Here is a 25,698-nt window from a genome sequence, read left to right as displayed (position 1 = left end):
TTGGGGAGAAGAGTGTGACGCAGGAAGCAGGACTCCCATAGGGGTGGACAGGCGGCTGGTTTCCCAGCAGGGCCACCCCTCCCTCCTGAAGGTGGGGCGTGGCCCCTACCCCCGAGTGGAGCAGTCTGGAGCGCTGGACACGCCATTCCTGCGATGCAGGCCCCGGGGCTTCCTTCCCTCTCCTGCTGTCGCTGCCCATCACTGGCTCTGGGGCCTTGTCCATGCCGAGAGGACGCAGCCGTGCGGTGAGCCGTCGTTCCAGAGCCTCAGCCCCGGGAGCTGTCAGGCTGGCCGTGGACACCTGGGGCCTCCCCGTGGGAGACTGAGCCACGTCCCCGCCAGGTGGCTCTGGGCTCCTCTGACACCCAGACCACCTGTGTTTAGGCCTCTGAGTTTTAGGGGTGACCTGGAGGTTACAGGTGGCGCTGTGCTCTGGAGGTTACAGGTGGCGCTGTGCTCTGGTCTCCCTCCATCTCCTGAGCCCGCCTTCCTTCCTGGCTCTCACGGCACCTGCTCAAGGTTGCTGATAAACGGGGAGGGGAGAGGAAGTCTTCTGAGCGAGAATGAGCTCTTTCAGGGCGAGCACGGAGGCATTTATGTCTTTTCTTGGAGATTTCTGTGAAGCAGCAGCCTTTAGCAGTTACGTGATGACCGTCTTTAGAATTTGGGAGGGAGGGAAGAACTTTGTTTGCTATGGAGTGATAGGTACTTTTTGGGGAGCAGTCTTATTTCGAATAACGGGGAATTCTGTGACTCAGCCTAAGAGGTTTTAACTTGTACCATTTAGTGTTAAAATGGTCCAACTTTACATGAGCTGACTGCTTCACTTTAATACCGTTTTCGTTTTGTTCCTGCTTGTTGTTTGGAGATGTACTCTCCCCTTGAAGAGCCAGTTCAGTTAGGGAGAATGTGGGATGTGGCTGTATCGCCAGCTCTTGCCAGGTGGTGCTGTGTTAGCCAGCAGCCCCCTCATCTCCGCGGCTCACAACACTGAAGGTGTATCCTGCCCGTCTTGTTGGCTGCAGAGACGGGGTTGCTCTGCTCCGAGTGTCCTCTTTATTCTCGGGTCCAGGCTGGTGGGGCAGCTCCAGTGTGGGCCTTGCCATGCTCACTTAAAGGAAAAGACCGGGGAGGCTGGCTGAAATGCCTGAAGGCTCCTAAAGCTTCGCTTGGGGCCTGGCACGCATTGTCCTGCTCAGAGCGGGTACGTGTGCTCACAGCTCGTTGGCCGGAACCCATGGGAAGGCGTGGCAGTGGGTGGGGACGCACGCCCCTCTTTAGGGGTGACCTGGAGTTAGACAGAGGAAGTTGATGGACTTCCCTGGTGGCACAGTGGTTAAGAATCCGCCTGCCAACGCAGGGGACACGGGTTCGAACCCTGGCCCAGGAAGATCCCACATGCCACGGAGCGACTAAGCCCGTGTGCCACAACTACTGAGCCTGCGCTCTAGAGCCCGCGAGCCACAACTACTGAGCCTGAGAGCCACAACTACTGAAGCCCGCGTGCCTAGAGCCCGTGCTCTGCAACAAGAGAAGCCACCGCAATGAGAAGCCTGTGTACCGCAACAAACAGTAGCCCCTGCTCACCACAGCTAGAGAAAGCCCGCATGCAGTAACGAAGACCCAGTGCAGCCACAGATAGATAAATAAATTTTAAAAGAATAAAAAAAGGAAGTTGGAAAATAGTGTGATGAACGTGAACTTTCTGGATTGATCAGCATCAGCTCTTATCTTGTGCCTTGGAAACCTCTTTATTTTACAACATTATTGGTGATGCTTCCCTGAAAACCACGGCGGCTCTTTCTGCCAAAGCACAGTCATCCCCTTTCTGGCTAGAGTTTTGCACGTTTGAGAGCTCCAGCCCATGCATGTGGGTCACCCTGATGGCCGCGCCCTGCCAGGTTGGTGCTGGTGACGGTCGACATATGTGCAGCCTCATCTTCCTGAGGTGCCGATGAGAACTCCTTATGTCAGGTGTTAGTTCTGGAACTAAACCTGAACATCTGGAAATGCGATATTAAGTAGAAATAAGGAATATGTCAAAATAGGATAATTTAGAGGGCTAGCAAAAGTGAAGGCTGGGAGGTTGAGTTTGGGCCAGGTGCTTGACGTTCAGGCTCGGCCCTTTTGGTGGTGTGGCACTGACAGTGTTTTCTGAGGGTCAGTGGTCAGAGCGTTGGGTGCTCTGAGGACCTGGACCTCTGCTGGACAGATGCGGAGCGATGCCGGTGGTGGAGCTGCTGCCGCCTCTGGTGTGCACAGAGCTCTGCGGGGAGCCTCGGCGTTGCGGCGAGTGACGTGGCCACCCGCCCAGGCGCGAGCTGGGGCGCTGCTGGGGGCCCGTGGAGGGCAGTGCCTGCCGCTGTGCAGAGCCGTGTGGCCTGTTCTCTGCACAGGCTCTCGAGTGTTCTTCTCCGTTCCTGAGCACCCCACCTGGAGGAAGGTTTCTTTGTTTTGTTTTGTAGTTGTTTGTATTATAGAAAAAGAATTTTCCTTGGTTGAACGTAGTTATCAATGGGTCAGTTTTTTCAGGAGACCTTGAGGTTTGGTGTACAAGATTGAGTATCTGTAATTTCACTCATTTTTGAACTTGGGGGTCATTGGCACGGTGCTGCCTCCCGCCATTGGCGTCCTTATCCTCACGCCTTTGTCTGTTCCTCGTTCCGTCTCAAGGATGCGAAGCCGAGGCCCAGAGGGCTTCAGTACACGGAGTAGGGCCGTAACCACGGGGGGGCAGCCTTCAAGCTCAGAAGGACTGTCCACCTCCTTCCCAGCTCGTCCCAACCTCGCTCCCCTTTGTGGGTGACGACAGACACTTCTCAGAAAGTATTTTTATGTCCCACTTTAAATACTCTGGGTCCCTTCTAGCCTGGTTTCCACATGGTTTGGTAATTGTTGTATTTCATTACGTAGTATTGTTTCTTTTGAAAGTAAGATATTAAAAATGAACTATAACTAATACATTTAATATTATGAGTTTCTTTGGTAGAAAACTGGTAGGATAAGTTTGAGAATATTGGATTAGTCTACTGTACCTTTAATTCACTTAAATATAAAAGTGAGGTTGAGTTTTTGGAAATACACGTTCCCAGTTGGGTAGATTCCAAGATCTTTGGGGTATGTGTTCCCTCTTCTCTGTGCTTATAAGGGATGGTCATGGGTGCGAGGGGTGAGCCTGCCTGGGGAGAGGGTTCCTGACACCTTCCCTCTCTCCAGGGAGGTGCTTCTCACTGTTGGCTGCGTGGAGTCACCTGACGAGTGTTAACATTCTGATTCGGGGTCCCTTTCTTGGAGATTCTAATTTGTTGATAATTAGTCTGGGATGTGGCTTGAGTGTCTTGGTTTTCTAAGGTCCTGGGAGATCCTAACGTGCGGCCCCTCCTGAGAACCCCCTGAGGAAAGGCATGGGAGCGTGGACCTGAGGGGCGTGGAGGGTGGGCGTGTGTGCCCTCAGCCCCCACATGGCAGGTCCACGGGAGGGGCAGGCTTATCTCCTAAGCATGAGCGCCCTGGGGTCACTGTGTGCCCTGTTGATGAGACCTTCCTCTATTCCCACAGTACAGACTTTCTCTGTACCCTAAGATTTTTCTGTTTTTGCTTTTTGTTGAATAGATTTCTATTTCAGGAAGTAGTCAGTTTTCTTTCTCTAGAGAAGCACCTTAGTCAAAACATTTTATTGACTCAGAATGTGCATTTTTTCCCCTCTCGGTGGCAAGCGTTTGTCTCATCTCATTGTGTAGCTTCCTGTTAAGAAATGTGGTGTGTGTGTGAATTCACTTAAGTTCTGATGTCACTTTGGAGCCCATTGGTGGGCCGTTTCAGCCAACCAGACGCTTCCTGGTATCCAAGTAAGAAAGATATATAGTTCTGGAATAACAGGAAATTTCGGTTTTCAACATCCTGTTTTTCTCGGTTTTGTGACTCTCTGCCTCACCACGATGAAGGTTAGTGGATGTTTTTATGTATATTTCTTTTTTTGCAGAATACCACGATTTGAATTTTCCAAGCTCGAGAATTAGAACTTGAGAGCTGAGATCACCTGCTCCCACCTTTTATGAGAGAAGGCACTTTTATGTCCTGCGCAGAAGGAAGCTAAGGCCTGTTGAGGGTCATACCTTTGATAAAAAATGCAACCAGCCCATTACAAAATGTAGCTGGATATATCAGCCTAGATCATGCTCTCATCTGACTTGGAAATTTCTTTTTAAATAATAGATATCAGAACAAATGAGTTAAAGTCTGTACTATTAGGTGATTCTAAAGACAGTTCTAAGGGGATACTCCTTTTTACAGGCAGGATCTGGCATCATGAATTGTTTTATTTTTTGCTCCATCAGATGAGAAATGCGTGAGTGACATTCACAGAGGGCTTTGGGTGTCTGTGTTTACGGCTCCCTTCCCAGCTCTGTGTCTGCAGCTCCTCTCTTGACTTGGATTCAATTGATGGCCTGCTTCCTGGAGGTGGTTTTTCAACTTCTGGTTTTGTCTCTCTCTTGTTCATGTTTAAATAAACATACCTCATGATGATTTTTACTCATCTCAGAAATTAAGACTGAAGACTTTTGTGGAAGATAGCAGTGGTTATTTAGATTTGGAATGGCTCTTCTCAGCTGCTCTTTATGTGTCTGTCCCACGGTGACATTCAGTGCCACGGGGTGGGTTGATGCCTTGTTACCCATTCAGCAAACGTTTGTGTTTTTACTGTGGGCTGGCCATTTTCTGGATGTTGGGTGTTGTGAGGTCTCCTTGTGTAGATTTCACAGTCTAGGGCAGCGCGCACACATAGACCGTGAGGTTGTGGCGATGAGTGTGCCGGGAGCCTGGCTGGGCCCTGCTGAGCCTAGTGGCGGGGTGAGGCTGGCGGGAGCCGGATGAGTGAGAGTTAGCTGTGCAGGGGGAGGGAGAAGCAGGAAGGGGGGAAGCCGGGGCTCCTGGCAGGCTGTGAGATAGAGGAGCCGCCGAGTCGGGGGAGGGGTGACAGGCGGCCTGCAGAGGAAGTCACTCCTGGGATGACTGGTCACCGTAGCTCATTCTTGCCCCAGTGAGAGAGCCTTTGAAGGACGTTAACAGTTTTCGTTCGGGCATCTAAACACACCTTTCTGTTAACTGCATCTCAAAGAGTGTTCTGCATAATTTCTCTGGTACAGAGTTGTGGATGATTTGACTATTAAATTTGGGGGAGGGAAGGAGTTATTCAGTGATCAGAAGGTGTATGTGGTCTTTAGACAGTGTTTGGGGATGAGGCGTGTTTGTTTTAGCGCGTGTGTTTGCGCACACCTCGTGGATCAGCCGTGCTGTGTCTAGGCAGCCTGAGGCGCAGCATCTTTCAGCTCCTGGGTGTTGGAGGGTGGGCGGGGAGGGGACTAGCTTGGGCGCGTCCCCGTCTCTAGGCGGCCGAGATTGCAGCGATGCAGACTAGACGGTCCTGGTCTGGCCTCGTGCTCTGCCCCGAGGGTGGCGGCGTCCCCGCTCCCCCTCTTCTGGAATCGGCCTCTCCTGCCTTCCCTTCCTTCCCTCTCGTATCCTCTCTGATGTCGGCGTTTCCCTTCTGCTGCTGTTGGTTTTGGCATCGGCTGTGGCCAGGAGAGGAAGTCTGTAGTAGGCCTGCCCTGAGGCCTCAGCCGCAGTCTAAGGAGAGGAGCCTTCACGGAGTGCCAGCAGTGCCCCAGGTTATGAAGGAGGGTGCGGCAGGGTGGGGACATGGTGGTTAGGAAGCTGGACTCGGGCCCAGAGCGGCCCCAGTAAGGGAATCTGGCCTGGCCTCCTGCTCCGACCGGAAGCCGAGCTCCCAGGTGTGCCGCCTCCTGGGGTCTCGCCTGCGAAGCCTACTGTCTTCCTCTTACTGCGCAGAACTGCCCGACACTGGACTCTGCTAATTCTGCTTGTTCACTTTTCCCTTTCAGACATTTGATGCAAACGATTTGTATCAGGGGCAGAATTTCAACAAGGTCCTCAGCTCCTTAGTGACTCTAAATAAAGTAACAGCAGGTAAGTCTCTTTTTTACTGAACTTGAGGGGAGGGGAAGAAAAAGGGGCAAAAACCTTGTTGCTTTTGTGTTAGTGAGGCAGAGTGAACATCACTGAATTTAAAAAAGGATTGCATTAAAATTTTGGTTGTCACTTTTGCTGCGAGCAGAGTCTTCCTCTTTAGGTCCTGGTAGATATCAGTGCTTTCCTTCCTGTGAGCAGAGAGAAAAGTACAGCAGAGGGGGAGTGCCTTGTTCACAGGGGCAACTCATGGGCTGTCCTGGAGCTTGAAGCACCTTGCTCTGGAGTTTTATTAAGTTCATGCTGATTAAAGCTCAGATCTAGTGAGCAGATCTAGTGCCTGTTTTTGAGGTGCAGCCAGTGAGCTGGTCTCTACAGTAAACACCTACCTGGGCCAGGTTTCCTGAGGGTGACGAGGGCACCTGGGCTCTGTGGGCTGCGGGTTCGAGCCCCAGTTGCACCTCTAGGGAGAGGTGGGCTCCCCGACCGCGGAGAGGACAGCGGGGTCTGTATGTGCTCCTGTGGGGCTAGCTCGGGCCTGGAGGCTGCCTGAGGCACCAGAAGGGCTTAGAGGCTCTTTTGTTTTAAAGTCATGTTTGTTTTCTACTTACCTTTACGGACTGTAGTTTCAGATGCCTGGGAGGGGCAGTTAGCCTGTGATACTGTCTCTTTTGATCAGAAAAAGTAAGTTTCTCTTGTCAGGGTCTCCTCTCATTTCGCCCCTACCCTTCCTCACTGTGTGGGGACGGGATGGGGTTGGAACGCTCAGGGCTGCGGGAACCGCTTCCGGGGCCCCTCACGCCACTCGTCTGCTGGGAGGGCTGTCTGGGCGCTGCCCCACTGTCCGCGCTTGCGGACGTGCGCCCAGAGCAGCCTGTGCTGCCCGCCGTCCCGGGCAGGGCTTCCCTTTTCATAGCTTGACTTCGGGCTTGAAGTTGAGAATGTCTTGGGCTGTTGAGGTGACAGCACCTGAGGACACGCTACATTAGGACCCAGGTGAGCGAGTGTAGGAAAGCGTGAGGGCCCAAGTCCAGGAGGAGGGCGAGAGGGGGCAGAGAAGTGGGGGGCATCAAGGCGGACATAAGGACATGCAGCCGTCGCACCCTCCAGACGGGAGGCTTGTGGTGTTTTGTCAAGCTTGTGCTGCCTCTTCGATCCCTCCGTGGAGAAGCGATAGACCTAACGTGAGCAGGCAGATAATAAAGGAGCCGGCCTGCCACGGTCGAAGCGTTGGCAGTCGATGAGTGGGCTTCACAGGGGAGGAGCGCGTGCAGGCGGCGGTGCAGCGCGGGCGCCTCCCCGGCCCCGGCCCGCCTGCAGCACTTTGCCGGCGTCTGGGCCGCAGTTTGACACTCACTGCCCTCCGCTGGGCTCGCTCTCTGGCAGCTGGGGCGAGAGCGGCTTTGGTAGACACGGTCCCCACGTGTGAGGCCGCGGGTGGGAGACGGTAGGTTTGCTCTCGCCCTGGGTGTGTAAGTTCGGGTGGGTCGGAAGGAGAGGGGGAGCGATGAGGGTGGCTTTGCTCCGTCCACCGGGCCGCGAGACCCTCGGTGATCGAGGCGGAGCCCCGCAGGCCATGGAAAGCATGGACACAGGCCGGGAGCTGTATCTTCCGGGCATGTGTTACCGTCATTCCCACCCCCATCTGATGCAGAAGTGTTTCTCGTGTGTTCTTGACATCATTGGATATACCCTGGACGCAGAGCATGTAGCGCTGTTCTTTACGAAGACCTGTTTGGAAGTTCTGAAATAAACCTGGTACTTCTCTCTTCAGCTTTTAAACAAGAGGACTGAGCCTTCTCAGGTGAAGAGAACTTTTTGCTTCTGTATTTGTTGGCTGCTGCTCTTCATTTGTGTTTCTGAAGTCAGCGTGAAGGAGGTGACGGTGCGACGGTGCCTTTTCAGCCGTCGGCTGTAGGGGCTGACCCAAGTGTAAGACAGGTGCACCTGCTGACTCCAGGGTCGTTGTTGGGGAAGCCCGTCACCGTCTTTCCTCTGCTTCCGGCACTTCAGGGAGACCCTTCGTGTTCTCCAGGCTTGTGGAGGAATACTTGCCTTTTACTTGGACAGAGGAGAGATTGGAGGTGGGGAAGGAAGGGATCCTAAACACTCCTTGGGTACGGCAGGTGGCCACTGGGGCAGCTTCTTCACGCCTGTCCTCTGGGCGCTGTTTGTGCTCGCAGTTGCCAGGCCTCTGCCACACGGCGGGAGCAATCACTGGCCCTTACTGCCAGCACTGAGCAGGGCCTGAGAATTGGAGGGACTTCCACACTGAGACGTCAAGGTGGTTTTAGGGCAGGGGTCCCGGACGCCAGGTCCGTGGAGCCTGGCAGGCAGCATGGAGGAGCGAGGGTGGCAGAGGGCAGCGGTTGCTCTGCCCGCGTGGGCCCTGCTCAGCTCTGGGTCAGTCAGGGAGCGCAGAGCCAGAGGCGCCAGAGCCCCGGTGCTTCAAGAACAGCTGGGAATGCCGGTTTCCCTGAGGAGTCCCCAGACTTCCAGTCGTTGGTACCTAATTCAGAATGTCATAAGACGCTGTGTAAGCCAATCCAAAGGGATCCGCCAGAGAAGGAGGACCTGGAGACCCCCAGTTTCAGGACATTTTTATAGAAGGCCCCCCACATAGCTTTAGGAAATTGCTAGGTGCGTGCATGTCAAAACAATGATTTCCCTAGAAAACTCTCTCGTGGCCTCATTTTTAAAAAATCACATCGCTTCTGCGAAGTGGGCTGCTGACATTTACGTGCTGGTGGCCTGAGTGGGGTGTGTGATCTTGCAGCGACTCCAGAGAGAGATCTGAGCCTTTAGTGCTGTGTGGTCTCTCGTCCTTTCACAGCCTTGTGAGGTGAGTGAAGTGTGCCTGCCGTCATGCAGAGGGCATCATCCTCAGAAGGGCCTTTCTGGACGGAAAGTGCCTGGGGGTTCTGTTTGTTTCAAGTAAGAGAGTCTTTTCCGTCTCTGGCACGATCACGCTTGCGGCTCGCCCACTGCGCGAAGAGTGATCCTGGAGGAGTGGGCGTGCGGTGGGGATGCGGGGGGAGTCTGGTCTGCTCAGGAGTCGAGTGTGAGAGGCTTCTTGTTTCCAGGTGAGGGGAAAGTACTGAAAACAGTTACGAAACACGTTGTAAACTCGGAACTTAGCTAGAGAAGGACTGCTAAATAGCTATGTTCAGTTAATTCCCGGGAAGGTGCCTGGGGCGCGTGCGGTCGTTCGGTCCCGTGGCGGGGACTCTGCTCCTGGTCTCCTGCGCGGGTGGCCCCCTGACCCTCGGAGCCCGGTGCGGGGTGTGGGCGCAGTGTCAGGGGACTCAGCTCGCTCTCTCCCCTGTGACGACCTTGCAGACATCGGCCTAGGAAGTGACTCCGTGTGTGCCCGGCCCTCCTCTCACCGGATCAAGTCTTTTGACTCCCTGGGACCCCAGCCTTCGCACGGTCGGACTTCAAAATTGTTCCAGGGCCAGTATCGGAGTTTGGTAAGTGTGAGAGTTGGTCCCTGAGAATGGGAGTGTGTTGGGGAGCCGGGCGTGTGCAGCGTGTCTGGAAGGACATACGGGCCTCCGGGGAGTTGCTCAGCCAGAGGGTGGTTTGCCTTTGCTGCCATTGCTCCTATTCTCGGGTCTGACGTTTGCCCATCACCAGATTATCCGCGTGTCGTGCTTCATGACGGCTTCTAAGAAATCTGTGTATTTGGGGCGCTCTATTTTAAGATATAGACCTGTTTATCTGGAGGGATGTGACCTTTAAAATGTTTTCCTGGTCACTTGCATCATATTTTCTTACCTACTCTGCACAAAGGTACGGAAGTTTGGGAATAAGAAATCCATACCTAGTACTTAGATGATGAAGAAATGGCTGGAAGCCGAAGAACCTAGAGGGTTTTTTTTCTCTTTATGAAAGCGTGACAGCACCCTACTGAGTCAGGATGCAGCTTGTGAAGGAGGGGCTCCCTTATAACGGTGCTGGTGAGGTGGGGAAGCCACCTGAGATGAACAGTCCTCCTGGAAAGTGAGGAAAACCCATTTGTAAATCGTCAGGAGACAGGCTGTGAGCACAGGCTTGGAAATGAGGACCTGGGAAGGTGAAGTACAGGGCCGAGCGGAGACCGTGGGGAGGGGCCGCCCCATCCGCCAGCCGGGGCGCGTGTCCGCCTGCCGGACAGCCGAGCCCGCTCTGGACCGGATGGTGGCCTGGTCCTCAGCTCGATCAGCCGGTGCTGTGACTTCGCTTCATGCGACACTTTAGTAAATTATTGTATGTTAGAGAATCAGTGAGCTCGTCCTGTGAGTCTGAAGAGAACCGACCCCCCTGGAGTCTTCAGAGACCACTGCTCTCTACTTTACCACAACGGAGTATTGCCCGGTAAGCTGGTGTGATCCTCGGAAACGGAAGTTGACCTCGTTGGAGCTGTGTGTTGTAGAGAGAAGTTAATTTGAGTTTGGTCACGAAGCAGCGGTAAAAATGGAGAGCTGTAGAAGGGATATAATTTTTATGTGTTTTTGAACTTTTTGAACTCGAACTAACTCTCCATGCTGTGTGTCTGTGACTGTTCTTCCTCTCTGAGAAGTCCCATTGCCCTGTTTCAGGCCTTGTGAACAACACAACACACCTGAGCGTTTTTTTCTCTGTGCCAGCTCTGGCTGGTTCGGTGTCTCACCTGGACTGACTCGTGTGACCCTCACGGCCACCCCGTGAGGCTGGACGGACTTAGAGGGTCCCATTGCAAGCTCTGTGGTCCAAAGCAAGGGAAGATGCCCAGACCACTTGAAAAATAGTTTCAATTAGCTTTATGAAATATGCAAGGAAAATGCAAGAAAAATCAAGCTTTGGATAAAGAAACCTTTGCTGTCGGACCCATTTGCTTGTGGCAGTTGTCGGTTTTTTTGTTCGTTTTGTTTTTGAGTAAATGAGGACTGGATCGCAAAGGAATAATTTTAGTAAGATAAAGTTAAATGTTCTGTTGTGATGAATGTTGCTGAGATCACGGTAAGTATAGCATTGGTGTTTCATTAGCAAAAGAAAGTTCAAGTTACATCAGAACTAAAAAGCCCCAGCCACCTTGCCTGTGCCGTGGACCCGGTGAGCCGCTCACGAGGCGAACGCGGTGAGACTCCTCTTGACCTGCTAGGTAAGAATAATGATTTCGGACTTCCCTGGCGGCACAGTAGTTAGGAATCCGCCTGCCACTGCAGGGGACACGGGTTCGGGCCCTGGTCCAGGAAGATCCCACATGCCGCGGAGCGACTGAGCCCGTGCGCCACAACTACTGAGCCTGCACTCTAGAGCCCGCGAGCCACAACTACTGAGCCCACGTGCCACAAGTACTGAAGCCCGCGCGCCTAGAGCCCGTGCTCCTCAACAAGAGAAGCCACCGCAGTGAGAAGCCCACGCACCACAACGAAGAGCAGCCCCCGCTCGCCGCAACTAGAGAAAGCCCACGCGCAGCAACGAAGACCCAGCGCAGCCAAGAATAAAATAAATAAATTTATTTAAAAAAAAAAAGGGAATAACGATTTCTGCACCCCTCGTTTCAGGGGAGCTTTTAGAAAAGGGGAGGAAAAGAGCTGAAGCGGTAAGCTAGTGACTGAATACACCCTTTCCAGCCTCCCGGGGCAGCGGCAGCGGTGGCGGTAGCCCCCCGTGCGGAGGGCTGGGCTGTCTGCCTGGTGCGTGGTCCTCACCCCGCCTGGGCTCGTGCCCGCTCACAGCGCTCCTAGAGCCCATCCTTGAGTGTAGGCCATGCTCCACGGCTGGGAACCTGTGGCGTCAGAATGAAGGGGTCCAGCCTGGCCGCCTGGCCCTGTGCAGACGTCACCCTGTCCTGTGCTTAGTGGAGTGTCCCTTTCTGAGGTGGGGAAGGCGTCCCTGGTGTTTGCCTGGCCTGCAACTGTAGGGAGAGTGTAGGTCACCGCCTCGGCAGCATCCTGACGAGAGCCCTGCGTGCCACTTGGATGCCGCCCGGCGTGCGCCCAGCAGTAGGGTGGACAGACAGGCCGGCAGCAGGGCTCCCAGGGCAGTTTGACCTCCTTAGGGGCCTCCTCTGCGCCTGTGTTTGTTACGTGTCATGTTCGTTATTGGAATTTGTCACCCGAATCGGCTCTGCAAAGCCAGGGGAAGTCACCAAAAGGAGAATGTCGTGGAGATCAGAGTAGATGGCTGATGAGTGATGACAGTGGGCTGCAGAGAGAGAGCCCGACACAGTGTATGAGCGGGTCGCGTTTCTCTGACCAGAGCGAGGACAGCGTGTGCTGTGTCCCGGCTGTGACGTGAGCCCTGTCTGGCCCTCACCGCTCAGGTGCCCCTGCCACCCCGCATTTGAGGGGACAGTGGTCAGCCAGAGGCTTCCTGCCAAATGTGGATGAGAGATTGCTTTATCGAATATTCTAAGTATTAAATGTGAAGTATGCATTAAATGTTTAATTCGTTAGATATTTAATGTATTAATTTGAATTATTAAATAAACACGATTTATGGCAGTTAACGTATAAACACATAAATAGATAAACACACATGAACTATTTTAGGCATTCTGTCAGCTCCTCTTCTCGACGTTCTCCCTGAGCACTGTGTTTGTGCTTTATCTTTTTCATCTTGTTTAGTGATACATGAACCTAGTTTAAAGACTCAGGTAACTCTCCAAGACTTGCTATTAGGAAACAATCAGTAGAGACACAACCGCTTCCCATGTTTTCTCTGTGTCTCTCTAAATAAAATGCCTTATATAAAGGTTGGTTTGGGGTTTTTTTTTTAAATAACACAGTGTTGCCACTGTGGATGTCCCACAGAGGCAGGGGGCATCAGGGCTCTTCCACTTCCCCTGGGCCTTAGCTTCACGGGTGCTTCTGGGCCTCCCTTCCCCATGGCTGAGTCCTGTAGTGGCTTCGTTGGGTGGGTGTTAGTGCAACATCATCATGACCCAGACTCACAGTGGGGCCACCGTGTGCTGGGACTGTGCTTTCCTGATGACCTTCTGTTGCCTCTTTAGTTTTCTGTGCACCTTGTGCAGATTATAGTCTGGTCTTTGGCCTTTCTTGAAAGAATCTCGTCTTTGCGCATTCAGACGTGTTAGGGTTTTTCAGTTCCTCTTCCTGGGGGACGCTGGTGAAGTCTTCTGGCTGCCGGAGCGTCTCTTGGTTGCAGCCAGGCTGCGCCATCTGCCGCCTCTGTGCTTCCCTCATCACCTGCAGACTCCTTTGACCCGAGTCGACTTCCTCCATGTCTTTCTGTGTCTTCATTTTTTTCGTGGTTAATTCCCTGTTTTGGAGGAGTGCATCTTATACTAACTTCTTGAGCAAGGGTGCAGGGGAGGTAAAGTTGTTCAGATCTTGCATATCCGCAGACGTCTTTTTTATCCTGAGACGAAAGTTTTTTTGTCTTTAGTTTTCTGCAGTTTAGTTACAGTGTGACTTGGTCCAGATTTCTTTAGGTGTGTCCTGTGTGGGGTTCACTCAGCTTCTTGACCCGGTGTGTTTGTGTCTTTTGTCACATTTGGGACATTTTTAGCCGTATTTCTGAGACTCCTTTTCAACTCTGTCCTTTCTCCTCCAAGACTTCGATGGTTCCAATCTCAGATCTTTGTCATTTCCCCCAAGTCCCTGGGGCTCTCTTAATTTTTTTTCACTCTGTCAGTTTGAGTAGATTTTGTAAGTTCTGTTTCATTTCTGGGATTTTCTATTTTGTCTGTTTTGAGAGAGCTTCATCTTAGTGTTGGGATCCATGTCTTTTCTCAGTCAGGCTCCGATTTTCCTTGTTCTTGGAATAAGGGGTGTCTTCAGTTCTATCCTAGACACTTTGGAGAGTGTGTTGGAAGATGCTGGATCCTGCTGAGATCTTGCGTCTTCGGCTGCAGCCCTGGCTGATGGGGTTTTGTGTGGCGGTCCTGGCTGAGGGTGGTAGACCGTGGTTCTGGGGACAGCTTGGTTTCCTTGCAGTGGTGTCGGGTCAGACTCATTGACCTGGTGTCACTGGGGTTTCTCTTGGACCCCTGACAGTGCTGCTGGAGGGGGGTCGGGGAGATGCTGGGCCTGGCTCCCCCCATGAGGCTGGGTGGAGGGCAGGGGACACCTGTGTGGGCACATGGGGCTGCCTGCTGCCACCTGGGGGGGACTGGACGCTGGACTCCCAGCCTCATCTTGGCTGATGTCACTGGTGCTGGAGGAGCTCTGGGGCTTGGTGGGCCACGGGACGTCCTGCCTGGTCCCCTTGGACACCCGCGTGCTGGCTGAGTGGCCCATGTGCTGTCCCTTTCCCGCCCCTTTGGCCAGGAGAGCAGACTCTGCTTGGGGATTTTTGTTTGTCGACTTCCGTTGGCAGTTCCAGGTTGCAGGCCTCTCCAGCACCCGGTCTGGGATAGATGGAGACAGACATTCTAGCCAGTCTGCCTTCCTCTGCCCACTTTTCAGAGATCTGCAGCTAGGCTTAATCTCTGAGAAAGATGCAAGTTAAAATGAGGTACACTTTCTTCCTGTCGGTTTGGCAGTATCCAGCGTTGGTGAGTGTTTGAAGCAGTCAGACGTCTTAGACGCTGCTGGCGGGAATGTCTGGGACCTTTTTGGAGGGCAACTTAGCAGTGGGCGTTAAGATTTAAAATGTGTCATCCGTGTTCTCTGACCTGAATTTAACGTATCGGCTCATTTACAGGCGTGTGCAAAGACATGTGCAGACAGTTCTGATGCAGCCTTGTTTTGCAGTAGAAAGCACCTAGACATGGTCTCAGGTCTAGTAGTGGAGACTTGGTTAAGTAACTAATGGCACTGCCGTACAGCGTAATATTAAGCGGTTAAGACTGAAGTAGTTAAGGACCGCTGGGGAAATGCTCACAGTGCATTAACTTGTTGCAAACTGTAGAGAAGTGTGTAGCGTGTAAATGTATGTGAAAGTGTGTCTCTGTTCATGTAGGCACCACGCTGGCAGGAATAAGACCTTTGCAGCCATTGAGGGTTTCCTCCGGGACTGGACCTGGGGCAGTGGACAGGGCCGTGGGGACTTTGGTGTGTCCAGCGCCCCTCTGCCACATGAACGGGGTGGTTACGCCGTGTCTGTCCAAGCGAAATCTGTTCGTGTCATCACAGTGTAGAATGTGTGTCCTTCATGACATCTCCTCCCTTCTCCCCTTTTTAGGACATGACGGATAATAGCAACAATCAGCTGGTCGTAAGAGCCAAGTTTAACTTCCAGCAGACGAATGAAGACGAGCTGTCCTTTGCGAAAGGCGACGTCATCCACGTCACGCGGGTGGAGGAAGGGGGCTGGTGGGAGGGCACGCACAGCGGCAGGACCGGCTGGTTCCCCAGCAACTACGTGCGCGAGATCAAGCCCAGCGGTGAGTGGCCGGCGGGGGGAGCGGGAGGCAGGGCACGTGCCCCCCGTCCTGGGCGGGGCCAGTCTCCCGTGTCCTCTCTGCGAGGGGGAGTGGTGTTTGCCCCCGCGCTGGGGAAAGGGCTGCACGGTCGCAGGCTAGCTCTTCATTCCGTTGCAACATCAGCACTTTAAAATAGAGGCTTACTCTGTTATTTTCCCTTTGTAAGGAGAAACAGCTCCGGTCTGTTGGGGTTTTATTTTTGTGGTTACGCTTTTACATAAGGTAAACTTTATCGCCCTTTGTAGGGCTCCTGTCAGGACTGAGAGCTGGCTCTGTCCCGCAGGCTGTGGTGGCTTCTTGGTGTGGTGGGTTTCTTGCTGTGGGTGCTTTTGCCCGTCATGTACAGTTAAGTAATTTCTGTCCTTTTCTTTGTGCTAATAATAGCGTTTTAAAATGCATCGCTTTCCTTAGGTTTTCTGCAATGGCTTAACATTACTGAATTTAAAAAATCATTCAGATGCTTATCTTGTTTTGAAAGGGAATGGTGAGTGGTACTGGCACTGTTTTCATTTCTGCTTAGATTCACGTCGTGGAATCGCAGGTTCCCTCTACGGCCCGGGATCTGTGATTTGTGTCACTCCGGTATGGATGTGGAAGTTCTGGCGCACGGCCTCTGCGTGTGTGTGCGTGGTGCCGTCCTGCGTGGCGTCACGGGGGGGAATGGCAGGCCTCCCGAGCATGTCTGCCCAGTAGTCCCTCGTTCCCTGAAGCAGCGTTAATTTATCGATAGAGACTGCTGGTTTTATCAGTGCAGTCATGTAGTCCTTGCCTTCGTGGGTTCATGTGTGTGTGTGTATATGTTTGTATTCATATGGAGCTGGGGTGTAGGTGCTCTGATGAGTGAGATTTCAGAACCAGCGTCTTAAGGGGAAGAGTGGGTGGCCGGAGACGCAGAGGTGGGGAGGGATTTGCAGGCCAAGTCTGCTGTGACTTGACTTGCATGTCGTCCGTTGTCTGGAAAGGCCTTGCCGCGTGCTGCGGTGTTCTGCTTCTGCCTGGGGAGAGTGGTGGTGGTCCGCGGTGCGGGTAGGGCCGCGTGGAAGGAGTGTGATGGGAGCGGCTCCGCGCGGGGAGGAGCCCCGGGGCCCGCGGGCGTTTCAGGTTAGGGTGCGGGGACGGCGCTCCCTCGTGGGGTCAGCGGGGCTCCCTCGTGCGCGTTGGTGCGCCTGTGCTGCGGGCCTGGTGGCACAGAGCAGGAGCCCGGGGAGCGCCAATTGCTGCTCTTTGGCTTTTTGAGGTAGCAAGAAGAAGAGCTGTCTAAAAGTGAACGTGACAGTTTTGATAAAACGAGTATTTTCCTAGCAGTGACACCAAACCATAAGTATTTTAATAAGGCAGCCTGCAGCCCTGATTGGTAAAGGTTTCCGGTGTTGGATTTTGGGGGGGAATAACACGCGCTTCTTCTGTCTTTTTTAGATTGTAGTAAAATTTACCATAATGTAAAATTGAACATTTTAAAAAAATGTTTACGTGTACAGTGTAGTGGCACTAAGTACGCTCACGTTGCTGTGCAGCCATCCCACCGTCCGTCTCAGAACTTTCTCATCTTCCCAAATTCTCAACCCATTAAACAATTCCTGTCTCCCCTGAGCCCCCTGGCAGTCCCCATGCGACTTTGTCTCGACTGACGTTTGACTCCTCAGAGCCTCATGTTAGGGGAATCATACATGATTTGTCCTTTTGTGACAGGCTTATTTCACTCAGCATGTCTTCTGGGTTCACCCGTGTTGTAGTGTGTGTGTCAGAATTTCACTCCTTTTTAAGGCTGAATAATATGCCCTTGTATGATTATGCCACTGATAAACCCTCACACCTCTGTGTTTCTCCTCTGTTCTCACACTGCCGCCACACTTGGAGCACTTCTTCCACCAGTGTGTGGGCTTTCCACACATCACGCCACTGGATCACACCAGCTGGGTGTCCTGCAGTTCAGTTCAGTTCTGATAGCCATCTGCCTGGGGTCAGTGTCACAGAGGTTGACGGCTCAGGCCCACAAGACTGACCCCACTTCATATGCCACCGGCCCCAGGTTGTCACCTGGGCTTCTGACCAACTGGCTGTAAATTGGGGTTCCTGTGACCCTCTCCTAGAGTTTGATAATTTGCAGAACTCGGGGGGGAGCGCTCCTCAGGTTTCCTGGTTTATCCCGGAGGAGGGGACACAGATGAACAGCCGGATGAAGAGGCACGGGGGGCGAGGCCCAGAAGGGTCCCAGGCGCGGGAGATTCTGTCCCCGTGGAGTTGGGGTGCCACCTTCCTGGCACGTAGGTGTGTTCCCCGACCTGGAAGCTCTCTGAACCCCACGCTGTTGGGATTTTACGGAGGTTTCATCACAGAGGCATGAGTGATGGTTAACTCAGTCTCCAGCCCTCTTTCCTTCCTGAGAATGGGGCGGGGCTGGAAGCTCCGAGCTTCTAATCACGGCTTGGTCGTTGTGGTGACCAGGAGCCATCCAGAAGCCCCCCTGGAGTCGCCTCATGAGAACAATGGACGCCCCTGTCACCCAGGAAACTGCAGGGGGTTTAGGGACTGTGTGTCAGGAACAGGGTCAGAGACCTAGTGTTAGAACAGAAGATGCTCCCAGCGGCCTCGTCAGGACGTTCCGAGGGCTTCAGGAGCCTCGTGCCAGGAACCGGGGGCAGAGGCCAGTACATATGTGTACGTGTTTTTACTTCACACCCGAATTTTGTTTATCCATTCTTCTGTTCCTAGACTTTGGGATTGTTTCTAGCTTTTGGCTCTTGTGAATAATGTTGCCGTGAACATGGCTGTACAGATGCCTGTCCTGAGTCCTTTCAGTTCTCCTGGGTATATTCCTAGGAGTGGAATTGCTGGCTCATACAGCAGTGACTATGTTCAGTTTTTGAGGAACTGTTGTGCTGCTTCCACAGCAGCTACACCATTTCACATTCCCATCAGCAATGCACAGGGGTTCCTATTTCTCCACATCTTTGCTGACACTTGTTGTTTTCTGTTTTGTTTTGTTTTTTTGATAATGGCCATCCTAACGGGTGTAAAGTGGTGTCTCATTGTTGCTCTTTTTCTATAGTTGATACCGTTCTATTGTTGATAATAAAAGCAGTGTATTTTCATTATCATAATAACACAGTTAGCAATAATAGCCAAGTTTTGATGTTCTGGTTCCTGTAGAAAGTGCTTTTCATCTGTGACTTCAGTCCTCACCACAACTCCAGAGGATAAGTACTGTTGGTATATTCAGGGCATAGGGTACACACGTCCTCAGGGGTCACAGAGCTGGTGATGGGCACGTCCTCAGGGGTCACGGAGCTGGTGGTGGGCACGTCCTCAGGGGGTCACGGAGCTGGTGATGGGGCATGTCCTCGGGGGTCACGGAGCTGGTGGTGGGCACGTCCTCAGGGGTCACGGAGCTGGTGGTGGCAAAGCCATAAAGAGTGGAACGTGCTGATTGCGCAGGCGTCTGTTGAACCTGTGCCTCTTGAATTTCGCTGTGCGCAGCTCATTTAAATGGGAATTCTGGTCTGATTTTGAGTCACCATAGTAAGAGTGCAAATGAATTTTTCCTTTTCAGGTATTTCTCCAAAGTTAACCTTTGAAAATTACACTGAAAAGATAGTCCCAGAGGGTTGTTTTCAGGTGGATGAGAGTATGGTCAGTGCCGTCTGTTGTTTTCAGGTGGATGTGTGAGTGTGGTCAGTGTCATTTGTGGTGGCGGGTTGTTCACAGCTGTTGGCCTCTGAGCATCTAGCAGCCTGGCATGAGTGTTCTGCTCTCAGCCCCACTTTTGGAGGGGGGTTTTGGGGCTGAGAGCCGGGGGTGGCGAGGGGGGCAGATGTGGCTCTAAGGAGAACCAGCCATTGCATGTTTATGAGTGTTTACCTGCATCAGGAGTGACTGCATCACTTTGTTCTGCCTAAAATTCCTATTTCGTTGTCTTAATCCTGTGTTTCTGTGTGTGCGTGTGAGAGAGAGAGAGAGAGAGAGAGAGAGAGAGAGAGAGAGACCCCTTTTCATTGTATGTGCGTAACTGCATTGTTGTCCAAGGGCTGTTTGCAGGGGTCACATGGAATCCCTAGTTTTCATACCAAACTGAGACCCAAGTAACTTTGAAAACTTTCCTTTTTTTCCTGTTTGTTTTTTAAAATATAGGGAATAACATATTTGCTTAAATTGGTGATCTGTTATGCTGAGTATTCTTTATTTGACTGTTGAACCAAAGGACTAACCTCTTTTGGTAAGTTTCTATCCCGGGTGTCCTCAGGTTACTCCAGTATATTCTAAGGAAAGCTGTCCCTGTCTGATTTTAAACGTGGGCATTTGAGAAGGAAAGACGTGAAACCATGTTTTTACCGTATCACTCTGTAACAGTTGAGAGTGAAACTCTAGGATCACAGTAACATTTCTGTATTGCATTTTTTTTTAGTAATTAATGTGGCTTTTTGATTTTGGAATAGGTTTCCTTTTTGAAAGAGCAAGTTTAGCATAAGTGTTGTAATTCACAGTGTCATTAATGCTTAATTTTCTGTAAAGAAAATGTGCCAGGTCCCAACATACAGACTTCTCTAACTGGCCATCATGTCAGGGTCATTTCCTTACCAAAGACAAACAGCGACTTCCTTTAAACAGTGAGTTTCTCTTCTGCGTTAAATTTTGATTTGATTTACTAATATTTTTATCGAATAAACAAAGCTGAGATTCCTTCTCCGTGATGTCCCCTGGGCTGCACGTCTCCGGGTGAGTTCTCGAGTGTCCAGCTTCTGTCCGGCTTCTCGGGCAGGGCGTGTGCGCGGCCGCGGCCGCCTGCCCCCTTGTGGCCGGAGGTGGCAGTGCTCTGGTCAGGCTTCACCCCGCGTGTTTGTGTCTTGGACCTGTGTGTGGTTTCTTGTTTGAAATACTCCCTCCTTGAAGACAGATCTCTTCCAAGAGTCTGCCTGAGGATATTTCACATTTTGCTGCAAACGCACTGGGTGTTCTTCCTGAATACGTGAAACTCATTTTATTCACACAGATGTAGATGTGTATTTTACACACACGTGCGATAGTTTCTTAAATTCGAGAGAGATGGAAGGAAAGCAGCCAGGAGGCCGGCCCTGTAGTGAGCGGCGCTGCTGCTGCCCTCCTTCAGGGAACGCAGACGCGCTGGGTCTCCCGTGGGTTAGAACGTGAGCACTGCCGTGGCCGGGCGGCTGCTGGGGGCACCCGTGGGCTCGGGATGCTCACAAGTCCCGGTTCACGTGTGCACCTCGTGCACCAGGTTTCTTTTAAGGGGTTATTTCTGATGCGCTGAGTTTACTTTCTCCCATTTCTCATCAGTGAACAGTGAAGGCACTTCGTGGAAATGTTCCTTTAGGATCGGGTGAGCTTGGGGTGCTGAGTCATGAGCCGTGCTTGGCAGTGATGTGGGAACTTAAATGACTCTCACTTGCAGTGTGATGTTTAATGAGCATTCACACTGCCATTTCCTAAGTTTCTCATTTTCCAGTATTTTCTGTTTAATTTTGGCATACTAAAGTGACGTGAAATGCAAGCTGGATTTTGGACGCAGTTATTACTCTGGCTGTGAAAGAGCAGTGTTTGATAGAAATATAACCTGTGCAGGGAGAGGGACAGGGTGACACAGAACCTTGTTTCATTAGTGTGGCAGGGAAAAGCCTCTGCCCTCACCCCCTTCTTTGGCATGGAATGGGTTTGGGCGTGTGTGTGTGCATGCACACGCTGTGCATGGGTGCACGTGATGCTCTGTTTCTGAAGGCACCCGGGATGGGGCTGTGCCTGTCCATGCTCTCTCTTCCTGATGCACATTTTTTGGGTGGGGAGAGTATAAAATGTAAGCCTGGCATCTCTGGGGCGTGTGGGGAACCTCACATATGTACAGAGCGGCCTGCGGTTAGGGGGTTGGTAATTTGTTCTGGAATGTGGAAGTGAGTGTCCCTCTAGAGTAACATAATAAACGCACGCTCACACGAACACCGATGTTACTGGGCACTGTAGGGCGTGTTCTGTGAGCGTGGCCACGTCCCAGTGACTGTGATTAACACCCCCTGGTTCAAGGACACGCCCATGGGTCAACTATCCTGTAGCAGTTTGGGGTCAGGGTCCATAGTCTTCAGTAATAGAGATGCTCTTTTTAAAAAAAGTTTTATTTGTGAAATATTACGTTAAAAGTAATCCAGGCATGTGAAAACAGAGCACATGGGACAGAAAAGCCGATGGGGTGACGAGCAGAGGTCGCTTGCTCCCCCCTCCCCCCCTCCTGGCCCTCGCCCCTGGGAGACCCCGGCCCCCGCCATGAGCTGCCTTCTCCGCGCAGCCCCTTCCTGTGTGTGGTGGGACTTCTCTGCCCGATTTGTGTCCTGCAGACTTTCTCTCTGACTTGTCCTCCCTTGCCCTCTCTCCTGTTGGTTCCCTTTATCAGGAATGCTAACCAATATCCTTTATTTCATGTCCACGGACATTGACAGTCATCTCTTGATGCCCCTCTTCGTAACACGAGGACTTACCCTTGACCTTTTTCCACCTTTGCATTCTGTTTTTCATACTCCAAGGTTGTTAACGATTGCACTCAGTTCTAAAATCACAGCCAACGTCCATTCAACAAATATTTACTTGAGTGGCCACTGTTGTGGGAACTGGGGGAACAACAGTGAAAAAACAACAGAATGTCTACCCATAAATCGGGAAGCCTACCTGAGGTCCCCTGAATAGAAAATTGGGTAGCATAGGTGATGGGGAAGGGGGCGGTGCCCTGTGCTCCCTGCTGGCGTTAAGTAAAGAGAGGAGGGGCTTTGAAAGGATAAAGAAGGCTTAGGGCAGAGCAGCCCCCATGCATGGTGTAGATCTTATTTAGTTCCTAATTCAGATAAGCCAACTACAAAAGTCATGTTGTAACCGACCGGGAAATTTGAATATGGACTTGCATCAGATAATATTAAGGAATTATTAGGTATTTGTCAGGTGTGATAAGTGCCTGATGTTGGGATTTTAATTAAAGAGGAGATCCCTCTGAGTAGGGTGGACACGGAAGTGTTGGTGGGCTTTGCTGTGAGGCTTCCAGGAGGAAAGAGGGTATGAGAGCAGCCGGGGTACAGGCTCAGCAGGGGCACACGTGTGTGGGGTTCTCCCCACTCCTGTGCACACTTGGAGATCTCTGTAACAGAGGGTCAGACCGAGGTTCAGGAGAGTCCACAGGGACAGATTGTCGCTAAATGAACCAGGAAGACGCTCAGCAGTTGAAAGCCAATAGGAAGGAGTACAGGGTTGAGGAAACTGGCAGCACAGAAACCAGTGACCGTGGGGCTTAACCCCTGGGGAGCCTGACCGGGGATGGGAGAATGGTTTCCAGGCCGGGTGACAAACAGTGGAGACTCAGAAGCGGGAGCCAGAGTTGGAGTTGTCCTCAGGGCTGAGCGTCGCCCGTGGGCTCCGAGGGGTCAGTGCACACAGCCTGGCGGGAGGGCCGCCACCAGCGCAGAAAGCAGGGCTGTGAAACCTTCGGACAGGAGAGGCAGAGGGAAATGAGGGATGACGAGAGGGAGCCGTTACCCTTCCAGAAAGAGGCGGAAGAAAAGCCCACGATAGCTGGGCCCTGAGGTGGCCGGGGTGTGACTGCCTTTGCCTCTGGGAGCATCGCCAGCGGCAGGGCCGCCCCCCGGGGGTGGAGGGGTGACTGTGTAGGGCTGCCGTGCTGCCCTAGCCCAGGACGCGAGAACTTGCTGTTTCTGGAAAGTAACGCTGCCTGCTCGTTTGCTTTGTTGTCTCCTGAACATCCGGTTAGATTTTACCCTCCGTGGCTTTTAATCCGCTTTTCATGCTTTCGTTTCTTTGCTTCACTGGACCACACTCACTTGGAGTCCATTCCTCAGATCTTTCCCTTCCCTGTTCCCTCCTCACTGCCCTGTTTACCTGTCCACCAAGATTTTCGTTTTAGTGACCATCGTATTCATTTCTAGAAGTTGTTTCATTCTTTTCCGGATGCTCTTCATTTTCATGATGCCTTTTTAATTCATTATGGTCCTAATTTCTTTCCAGGCATTTTAAGCACATTTGCTGTACAGCCTCCTAGATTATCCTGTTAATTTCTACATCTCGGGGACTGGTTCCCTCGTATGTTTTCTGTTTATACTCTCTTGGTGGTTCATCTTCATGAGCTTGTGCTTTATTTTATGGACTGCTCTTTGATGGATGGTTGTTCAGTGGGTACCTCTGTACCCTGGGTTGCAGAAGTACCTACAGAGACAGCTGACATTGGCTTCCTCCGGGCCCCGAGAGCTTTCTTGCCCTTGGCAAATCCTGGTGGTCCTGCAGGAGATGGTGTGGCCTTGGACTGCATGCTTGGCAGGGTCAGCCTTGGTTTGGTTTCTCACAGGCTGTGTCCCCCATCCCTGAGTGGCCAGCACACTTCCTAGTTGCTTCTCTGGCCGGCGGACAGAAGTCTCTAGGCTTTCTTTCGTTAGCCGTGCGGGTCACCAGAGCTCCGCCCGGTGGGACGGGGCAGTCCTGTAACAGCACTGGTTGCAGCCCGGCCGCAGGGCAGCTCCCACCACTGCCGGTGCTTTGCGGCCTCCTTTACTTTGGGCACCTGGTGGGGGTGGTCCCCATCCCCCTCTTCGTTTAGCACATCTGTGTTTAGCTTCTGTTGTTATCGGCGTTTTTGAACATTTATTGCGAGAAAGGGGGGCACGTGTTGCGTCCGTCGGCCCTGGAAGGCGGCGCTGTGCTGTCTTCCTGGCTCCCCCCCCCTCGTCCCAGTGAGTGGAATCTATTTTAGCCATTGGATGGGCCAGGACAATGTCTTGTTTTTCTTAGGGTACGGGGAAGGCTGAGTATTTTCTAATATGTTTCCTGTGCATTTTCCTCTGTTATGCGTGCCCATGACCTGGCCTCTGTTATGTTGCACTGACACTTCAAAGTTTTCTCTGGTGGAGGCGCTAGAGGCCACCCGAGGCTCGCAGGGGTCCTGCGCTTCTCCTCGCCCCGCCACCACGGACGACTGTCCCTGGAGCCTGGGCCTGGAGCGCTAGCCAGCGCTGCCCTCCCGGGTCTCCCGCAGGTGGCACGGCGGCAGTCGCACCTTCTGCAGAGGGCGTGCTGGCGGCTCCTTCGTGTGACAGCTCATTGAGCGTCTGGACCCAAGGCTTCGGGCGTGTGTTCGTGACGCCTCCCAGCCCAGAAGTTTCCGTTTAGCGACCAGCACATTGTATGCTTCCTTTTTCTGAGGGAGAAAAGACAACCTCTTTGGACTTAAACCTTGATTTGTCTGGGTCTCTTCTGCCTGTCCCTTATTTTTATAGAATATTAGTAGATTGGAGCTTGCTTTTGAAAAAGCTTCTTCCTTGTAGTTCTCATAGTAAATCGACTGAATTTTATTAACCGTGATGTTGTGAGGTATGTCTTAAGTTTAAGTAAAATGAGGCAGTTGGCAAGTTATTTGCTTTTAAAAAATCTAAAGCAGATTCAAGTCATTCTCATGAATTAACCTTGCTTGCACCCGTGTTGCTGTGTGTCTTCCTCCACCATGTGCTGTTTATGATCCCCGGGGCGGTAATTTAGGCTTCAGCCACCTCCCTTTACTGTCGTTGCATATGCTTCCCCCAAATTGCAGATTTTAAAGATGAAAAGGCATTGTTTTCTTCGGATGGAAACGTCGTAGTTTTTTCTTCCACAGTTAAATGCTTAGCTGCAGATACAAGATTGGGAAGCAAAGTGTATTAGCTAGACTAGATTGGTTTTCCTCTTTGTATTTCTCATGGTTTAGAAGTAGTTTATTTTCTGTGGAGTTCTGCTTCCATCCCATGGGCAGAGAGAATTCTTTCAACTAGGAATAACACCTTCTGTTTTGTTCGTTATTTTCAGCTGTTTGGAAAGCCCTTACAATGAGGCATTGAAAGAAGATTTAGGTAAACAGCTCCATAGGAGGAGGGGGACCCACAGCTAGAGACAGTACGTTTTGCTTTGGGCATTTTTGGGGTTTCTGTTGCTGAGAAGATAATGGAGATATTGAGCAGTTGGAATTAGGAACCCGGAGCTCAGGAGTGTTTGGGGTGGGAGGGAAATGCTGCCTAAAGAGAGAGATTCTGGACAGGTGTGCTCAGCATGCTTTTACCTAACACGCCGGAGGGGCCCTGGCAGCCACGTGTACAGCAGGGCCCCGCAGAGGGGGCAAGGGAGGAAGGGGGTCGTACAGACCGAGGCCCCCAGGCAGTGCTCCTCACAGTTTCTCCTTTCCTCCCCACCAGCCCCACTCTGATGTAGCCTTGGAGAACCAGTGATAGACGCACCCCACAGAACCTCAGTGACAGACACACCCTCCCCACAGAACCTCAGTGACAGACACACACACACACACACACACACACACACACACACACACACACACA

General features: G+C 52.1%; 1 protein-coding gene across 7 annotated transcripts in view; it reads left to right on the top strand.

The window, feature by feature from the left end:
• Positions 1-25,698, top strand: part of ARHGEF7 (Rho guanine nucleotide exchange factor 7) — a 125,737-nt gene that overhangs the window by 48,422 nt on the left and 51,617 nt on the right. For 6 of the 7 annotated variants that reach the window (XR_003791759.1, XM_029210426.1, XM_029210425.1 and 3 more), the window contains exons 3-5: positions 5,904-5,988; positions 9,328-9,458; positions 15,103-15,304. Coding sequence is in view for 6 of the 7 variants with exons in the window: in XM_029210426.1 (XP_029066259.1) it covers positions 5,904-5,988; positions 9,328-9,458; positions 15,103-15,304 (418 nt within the window). In the remaining variant the exon portion in view is untranslated. Of the gene's footprint in view, positions 1-3,879; positions 3,945-5,903; positions 5,989-9,327; positions 9,459-15,102; positions 15,305-25,698 lie in introns of those variants that run through there. The other variant, XM_029210427.1, reaches the window with a different exon arrangement.

The sequence above is a fragment of the Monodon monoceros genome, unplaced genomic scaffold, assembly GCF_005190385.1.
Source record: "Monodon monoceros isolate NGI ecotype Baffin Bay Population unplaced genomic scaffold, NGI_Narwhal_1 Super_Scaffold_8, whole genome shotgun sequence".
Lineage (NCBI taxonomy): Eukaryota > Metazoa > Chordata > Mammalia > Artiodactyla > Monodontidae > Monodon > Monodon monoceros.
This window is presented reverse-complemented; position numbering and strand designations above follow the sequence as displayed.